General features: G+C 50.7%; 1 protein-coding gene across 1 annotated transcript; it reads right to left on the reverse strand.

Moving 5' to 3' along the window:
* On the reverse strand, positions 1–8,519 carry LOC100898704 (anoctamin-7-like). The gene is made up of 20 exons (XM_029111745.1): positions 8,334–8,519; positions 6,858–6,973; positions 6,623–6,776; positions 5,389–5,494; positions 5,188–5,288; positions 4,232–4,310; positions 4,021–4,153; positions 3,777–3,887; positions 3,532–3,648; positions 3,113–3,190; positions 2,944–3,035; positions 2,612–2,823; positions 2,142–2,361; positions 1,878–2,008; positions 1,646–1,791; positions 1,236–1,404; positions 928–1,057; positions 659–798; positions 487–567; positions 1–410 (listed from the first exon to the last, which is right to left on the reverse strand). The coding sequence occupies exons 1-20, from the start codon at positions 8,517–8,519 to the stop codon at positions 138–140; spliced, it is 2,775 nt and encodes a 924-aa protein (XP_028967578.1). The 3' UTR covers positions 1–137.

The raw sequence follows: 8,519 nt of genomic DNA on the forward strand, positions 1-8,519 counted from the left end.
AGGGATGCGCTCGCGGGGCACGGATAACAATCGAATTGACTCACTCTCCAGGGACCTCGGAAGGATCGGGGAGTCGGGTCCGATCCTCTAGCTTCGTTCGACTGGCGTTTTTCGATGACGGCCTCCGTCTCGGAAAGTCAATTGTTTGGTATGGGAGTGAGTTTACGGAGATCTTTGCTCGATGGATTTTGAATGTTCTTCTGGGAACAGTTGTTGTTGTTGTTGTTGGCTGCGCCGAGCGCTCTTTTGTGGGCAGCAGCTTGAACTGCCTGAATGTCCATCTGCGTAACCGAATTCCGCGATGCTCCGCTAATCCGCTCCCGACTGTTTTGGGATGCGTTCGTAGGCGGTCTTCTCTCGGCAGTGAGGCTGGCTACTCTACTCATCATGTAGGTCAGTAGCTGGCGTTCCTTTTGGGAATCGAATAGTTCAGTATCTCGCGATCAAATCGTCCGAAGCCCTCCGAGTTGGGAGCTTCACACCTACCCTGGCCTTGGCTCCTTTGACAGCTTCGGGAACGTCGGGGATCAGCAAGGTCAACAAATATTTCACGACGAACACCAGATGCTGGAATTGAGGAAACAAAAACGATGTGTGATTGTGACGACGGAGGCGGATCGAACCGACTACGCGCAACGTTATCGTCCACTGTACTCACTTCGAAAGCAACGATGAACATGAATTTTGATATCCTCGATCGGAGGTACAAGGAACCGAACTTCGACGTGAAGGCGATCAAGAAAGCGTTCGTCACGACTCCGAAGTAATTAATGAAATTGAATAAATGCAGCCACATGCCTAGAACCATCATACGGATTAGTCCTTCGTTCAAGGGAGTTCCGGATCGAAGGTGTGAGGCCCACTTCATGTTGAGCTCGATGCTTGGTATGAATTTTTAAAAAGTCAGGATCGTCGGAGTAACTCTACCGATGTCATCATCTCTGAATGGGATCGGTCGGCGATTGATCCATAAGAGTCGATTCGAGTCTATTCTCAGATCGAAAACGTTGTACCCAAGAGAGAGTAACGGTGCTAGCGGGAAGGAGCAAGCGAAAAGCTGAAATATCGAAGAGCTTCAACATCGCGTTCACGATCGGATCGTGATTCGATGTGTCGACGCCGATGAGATCATGGTATACGGCGAGGAAGAATAGGAATAGAATTAGCCGGGAGAGACTTCGTCACTCAATGCCTCGACAGGCTCCGATAAATTTGAAGACTTCGATTATACTTACAACTAGGTAACCATACTGGATGATTTTCTCAGCAAATTCGTCTCGCCTGAATTCGGCATCTTCCTGCTTGTAGAGTTCCTTAACCAGATAATGTTGGTCTATTTCGCTATTCTCCACATCCATCACTTTTTTCATGAGTCCGTGTCCTCGGAAGATTTGTTTTAAAAAACTGAAATTCAACGATGAGCCGGAACTAGTATGAACTTTCGTAGATGAGCGTCTCACAGCTCTTTCCTTCCGACGACGGAATGAGCGCAGGAGGAATGCCGTCCAACACTAGAAGAGGGCCAATCGGACTGCGAGCGGGACTGGATCTTCCTCTCTTAGGTTCCCGTCGAGTCCATGAAGCGCGCCTCGATTCCCAGCTCTCCTACGGAAAAGCTCTCGCCTCTAGTATTTCATCCACTCACGGCCAGACCATATCGTAGAAAAACTTTGGCATTGGTTTCGCGATCATGAGCACTAAGAGTTGTAGCGAAAGCAGTGACATACAGGTGTCTTTGTCTGTTCCGCAAGAATCTTTGAAAGCATCCCCCAGACCGAATAAGGAACCATTCTGTAACGAATGAAAGCTGCGGTCACCGATCGCTCCATTCGCGGTAAGCAGTCGTCAGGTGGGCGTCTCATCGATCGGTAAAATACCCCTTTGATTTCTTGTTGTTCGTCGCGGAAAAATGCCGTATAGAACAGGGACGCGTAAGCATTCGTGAATTGGAAGGCGAATAGCTTTATGATCAATGCGTCGTTGTATTGACTCTGAGTTCGATGGTTCTCTGGAATTGATTTCAGATTTAAAAATAAACTCAATTGATCAATTCGGTCTCGGGGATTCATTCTTATCAGACGGAGGATTCTCCGATCGGAAATTGTTCGGAGGCCTCAGCTCCAACCGTGAAGCCTACTCACCCCAATCGGTGAGCCTTTCGGCCACGTAAGCGTAGATTTTACCGAGGACGACTATGGAAACTGTGTTCAGGCTTGGTCCGATGACGGACGAGTGAAGCGCCTCGCAATTGGCGTTGAAGGCTAGGGGATTTTCAGTTTTATTCGCTCCGCCACAGTATACGTTCGCCATGTAGACTTGATAGAGCGTGACGGCCAGTACGGATGCGATGACCACGCACGTCTGGAGGAAAATTGAGCCTCAATCACCGATGCCCTCCGGATATATGTATATGAGCTGATTAGTTCCATAACAATAACTGCTGCAGACTCCGCGACTTTTATCGAGTGTGTGATGGCAATCATGTATCCTGCTTGTGCCCGTCCATCATATCATGTCCGTCCTTGTATTTCGGATTAGAAACAAGTGAGGGCGCATCCCTTGTGAGTATCATACTACCGGATCCCTTCTGTGACCACCCGAAGTGACTCACCATGAGAGTGAAAAAAGCGAATGAGACCACATATTTGAAGGCTCGCTGTCGCAGCGGATAATGCCAATGGACCTCTCCAGTCAAGGGATCAGTTTCGGACATCGTCCCATAGAATTGAGGTCTGTCAGGTTCCTCGAAGGAGAAGTGATCCACATTCCAACGGAGCGCAAGAAGCGCCTGGCGTCTTTTCCAAATCTCCAGGAAGATTGTACCTTGATTCATTCGAAGCATTAGAATTTCGCACCTCAAGCCGTTAACCCGAGAACGGATACACTTCGACGATCTGAACTGACTATCTGGTGTGAGGAATGAGGCGGGAGCTCGGATCTTACTCCATAAACAAATGCTGAACGCCCAGAAAGGTGTGAGCTCAGTGTCGCCAGCGACCTTGATTGTGTCGACAAAATATACGAATGCCGAAGAGCTGCAATTAGACATAGGAGGGCGCTTGATTCGGGTCCGACCCGCATTGTCATGATCACTACCTGTGTATTGACAAACCTCATCGTGGCGTTGTATGCACGCGCCTGCCTCGTATCATTCGTTCGATTCGGATCGAAATTGTTGTCATCCTGGACCCTGCAGAATTATCAGAAAACACTCGGAGAGCTGGGAGAGGTTCAGATTTCAGAGGCGATTCGCCCCTGAGTGGATATCGGCAGCAATCCGCTCATCAGAGCATTCGTCCGAGCGATTCCGACCCTAAGCGCCCGGGTCTGTAATGGAGACTAGAGGCGGAGCGCATCGATCCGAGGTATTGCCTCACGACAGAAAATGTCACGGCTGCCCTCTGCCTTGAAAACAGCGCGGCCCTAGATTCTCTCGAAGTGTTCGATTGTGCGTGGGGTCGGAAAACCGCTACTCCGATTTCGTTCCATGCACATTTGTACCGCGCGAAGGCGGCAGCCCCAAATACTCACTTTTGCACGACTCCGTAGAAGAAAACGCATAGACCTATCACAGCGGGAATAACCAACGAAGCTATCAGGGTTCCAACAAATGCAAAATAGAAAGAAATTTTCTCTCCTAGATAGTCCCTGGAAAGTTCGAATCGATTCTGAAGACTCAGGACCTGACTTTCAACCGGCACTCGCCCACTCGATGGCTCCATGAATGAATATCATGAATCCGGACGGCATTCCCCCCATCGTGGGGAGAAGGTTACCTTATAGCATCCAATGGTTGGCCTCTCAGAAGTTGTCTCCATTCTCTATCGAGAATTACCCGCGTGTCAGGAGCGACTTTCGTGCTCTGTGAGAGCGACGATGCTGATATCCTGCAAGATGGCGATCGAGCGAATCGAGTCGATTCTGACCCCGGCGACAGTGCGATGGCCCTGCCTCATATAACGAGCCCACCTCATTAATTGTGAGACCTCATAAAATACATCCAACCGCCGGCACGCTCACTCTCTGTCATGTTCCTTGTTTTTGAAGGAGGCTGAAAGTCGGAAGGGCACAACCGGGGAGGGTTCGAAAACCGACGTGTCATGCAGGATAAACGCGTCCACGTACACTCTCCTCATGAGCAGATACGGCAAGCCTAGAGGGGGGGGAAGGATCCGGACTTATTCTCACCGCGGAGTCATCGGGACTTGAGCTCAGTTCTCCTGAAACTAACCTTTCTTCGTGTGGAATGCCTTCGATTGAGTCGCTTCTTCCAAGAGTGATATATCGATGCTGCTCAGGACATAATATGTCTGTAGTGAGAGAAGTATTCTTATTTGAAGACGAGCCGGTAGATCCCTCAAGTTCGAGAACCCCTTTCATACCGCAGCCTGATGTATTGGCTTCGATCGATCCTCCATAATCGCGTTTATGACCGATATAAGCGTCCCAGCCAGCTTCTGCCTCGTCATAATATGTAATACGAAGCCTTGATGAGCGAGGGCATTTGGATGCCGAATCATTCTCAAATCACCTGCTCCGGAGGGAACAACGACGGAAGCGAATTCACGGAGTTCGCGCCGTGCCGTGTGCTCGAACCGAACAATGCGATGTCTCCGGAGCAATAAACTGACGGCGACAGAGAAAGACTAAGGGCAGTGGGCAATTATGGAGACTACGAATCGATCGCTCGACAATTCCCAATCCCCAAGGTTGCACGCATTATCCTTGACCAGGCGTGTCAATGGCACGGACAATTCGGAGGAATTACCGAGCCAATGAGCTCAAATACTCTCGCATCGCACACAAGAAACCCGAGCAATGCACTTCCGTATCTCATATTCTAGATAGATAATCCTAGATTATGCACTGATCACGAGAGCCAACACCATCACCAGTAGCGTAGTAAGGCGGGGGGCGGACCGCCCCGGGCGGCACTTCCTACGGAGCTTTTAGGGGCGGCGTTTCGGGGTTTTGCATCCAAAAAAACGGAGTGTTTTAGAGAGAAAAATATCCGGCGGGGAGCGGCATTTTCGTCGAGCACGGTGAAAAACGGAAAATTTCGAATCACCGCCCCGGGCGGCACTCCGGCTCGCTACGCCACTGACCATCACCTAGGTTTGATCCCCCGGGGGAATCTGCAAGCTTGCGGCACTGCTTGCATTCTAGAATCAGCTTGCAATAACTCACCAGTAATCCTCGCATCGCGCTGTTGAAATACGAATCTTTGTCTCGGAGGCCGACGAACCAGTCCTTGCATTTCGTTTGAAACGGAGCGCTTATGTTCCGTGCTTCAGGTCACGGAGGGTGGAAGAATGATATGATTTCTCCTATGTACCTTCATGCCCTTGACGGACTACAATGAAATGAATATGTTTGATTTCGACATACTTTTCTGTCCTAAATCCAACAGCTTCGCCATCTTATCCTGGAACCACTGCTGTGGATCGATGCCCTGATCGGAGTCTTCGGCCTCGGGTTCTTCATCTAGAGACAGCTGCGATCGAATAAATCCTCAAAATCAGCTCGGCCGACGATGGCATACCGCCGTGAAGCCCCTGATTGATCTGAGCCAACCTCGATCGCGGAAAAGACGCGGGAACAAAGGATCACGGCATACACTTTGGTTGTATTTCCCATATCCATCCGATTTCTGAGGAGTTTCAGCGAGTGATGCCAGGCTACACGGAACCATACGGGACGTGGCAGGGGAGATCTAGTTCGGCAAAATCATGGAAAACTCCGTATAAGCGATTCTGGGCTCACTTGCGGCTGCCTCCTTCGACATCTGGGAGCGACATTCCAATAATAAGCGAAAATAAGCGATCATCCACTGAACACGTCGTGGCCAGGCTGACGTCGTCCGCCACATCGCGAGCTCGGAGGGCCTCGGCTTAGAGCCTGTGTAAGCAATCTCAACTCCGGTCGCACTTAAAACAGCTGGGTCGAGCGGAGCTTGGCGCCTTCATCAGAGCGCGTCGCTTTCTCACAGCCAGACTCGCGGAACGCATTCAAGTCGATTCTTTTTCTGCGAACTCGACCCGATGAATCGGTTTCCCACGTCGAAGAGATGTATTCGCCGCAATCTCCTGAGAGCGTTCCACAGCTTCGTTCGTTTTCGCACGCGATTTCCTTTTAAGTCCGGAGTCTTCGCGGGGATTCCTCCCCCGATGAGGACGCCGGTATCTTGCTTCCGGTGACCCGCATAGCTCGTGGATCGAAACGATTAAAATCTTCATTGAAGCCGAGGGGGAAAAGTAGATCTCTGGACGCAGTGCCTAGGGAGCGGAATGCTCCCGTAAGAGCCCATTGATGCAAGAGACGAGTGCCATGCCAACTCAGAATCGATCGATACGAACAGCCAGGACTCACGTAGCTACTACAACAGGTAAACAGCGATGCACCTACACTGCTCATCGTCGACGGGCGCGCTATTCTGCGAAAAACTCCAGATCTGGACGCTCTGTTTGACAGGGATCGAGGGTATAGCTCCACATCATGGGGAGAATCACCGATCCTCCAACTTTTGGTTTTTGCGTTTCTCGGTGTTCACACGATCGAGGCTGATCCATCCCGAGCTGGTAGTATTGATCTCTCAGTACCTCACAGCGAGCAATCTACTTACCCCGTCTAGCGGGAGGTCTAGTCGGATATTTTCAGCTTCTTGGCTCAGCCGTTCGAAAGGAGTGTGCACCTTGATGAAAACGTGATTCCCCACTACTTCTTCTTCCAACGAGAGTCCTTCTTGCCGCATCGCCGATTCGAAGAGATGTCGATACCTAGAAAACAACGTTTACGATACTATCAGGATCCCCGAGAGAATCCAAATATTCTGCCGGGGACATCAGACAAGAACAAACCTTCGCTGCCGCGTTAAGGGTGCTTCGAAAACAGATCTTCGGTGTGATCCCATCGAAACTTCATAATCCTCAGTCGAGTCCGCAGGTTCCGTGGAAACATTTCCACCGTTGACGAACTGAAAATCCTAGAAACTTGCCGTTCTGCTCTATTCTGTCCACATGGGTCTATGTGTGTGTATCTCTCGCAATATCTTGTTCCATGGAAGAAGCTGGCTCGCTTCTGTGTTTCGATCTACATATTGATTGGCGTCCCCCGTATCGACCGACACGATACTGGGCCCGGACGGAAGCCAGCTTGGCTCTAAGCCGGGTACTCCGTCCCAGATCCGGAGTCAAGAGATGATTTTCGGATCGTGATCCATATACTTGGCTGCCGAAGATGAGCGGATTCGGTGAAGTCATGCCCGAGCCCTGTGACTTGTCGACAGCAGGAATTCTGCGTCAGGAAGCTGATCTTCGCAGGAAGAGCTTCAACACGTGCCCGACCATGATAGGTAGTATCATGGACCTTTCATTCCTATCCATACCGTAGCTGAGAGAATCCCGCGACGGACGGCTGATAATTATCATTCATACATATGTAGTATTCCAAGCGCTCACGTGGCGGAGCAGGAAAGTCATGGATTGAAATAGAGGGAATTCACTGCGCAGTGAATTGCCGAGTGCTCTCGGGAGATACGTCAGCCGACGAGTAGAGGCAACGTCACGACCGTGCGATTCCTCTGCTGGATGATCCACATCAAGCAAGTGACTCGTCAATGCATGGGATCAGAGGCGTAGCGATAATTTTCTCGGTGCAGTTTATGCGAATCTCAATATAATCATGTCGGCGGGAGAAACCTCATCCTAGCTGCGAGGCGCGCGGAAGACGCTTAGGAAGAGTTCATGTAAGCTTGTGCATCGGACCTACCCGGTGAGCTCAGGCGAGCGCTAGCCGAGACGATCACGAATCGGAGGCGCTTTTAAGCTCGTCATGAGGTTTCAGAGATAGTTCCGACCCAGTTCAATACTTGCGGCGACTACGAGCAGTTCTAGACGGAATAGGCATACGAGCTAGTCGGCTCTCTCGTACCTCTTGGAAATTCTTTGCCTCAAGGGATAAGCGTCGGATGTCGGATTAAAGGCTACGAGCATTGGATAAAAAGTTACGATAGGCGGGTTTGTACGGGCTTGAGCCTCCGTCGTCGGTGGCTCACCTGGAGGTAGGCGGGGAGTATCATACAAGGGGGATCTCGGGAGGTGGTGATCTTCATGCGCCACGAGTGCGCATCGCCTCGACAGGCTGCTCTGAACTTCGATATACCTAGCGGAAGCGAAATGTGCGAAGCTACAACGCTCGAATCCAACACGAGAGCCGGTTAAAGTCATACTTTCCGAATCGACCAACCTCCTATGGGGAAGCCAACTTCTTCGGCTCAGGGAATGGAGGTGCGCCCGACCGAGGTTCCGCTCCATCGAACTCGGAAGAGATCTTACCTCAATCTCGAAGTCTTTCTCGTAGACGAGCACGTAGTCCATGTCTTTGAAGGGCACAAGAACCTCATCTGATCGTAGGGTGCGACTCTTTGAGAGTCGACGTGTTCGGAGCGCCCTAGACTCCCATGTCGAAAAGGCTTTCGAGTATGCATGGGAAAAATTGGTTCCATTCGAGAGCTTCTCCAT

Source organism: Galendromus occidentalis, unplaced genomic scaffold (assembly GCF_000255335.2).
Source record: "Galendromus occidentalis unplaced genomic scaffold, Mocc_1.1 scf7180000077464, whole genome shotgun sequence".
NCBI lineage: Eukaryota > Metazoa > Arthropoda > Arachnida > Mesostigmata > Phytoseiidae > Galendromus > Galendromus occidentalis.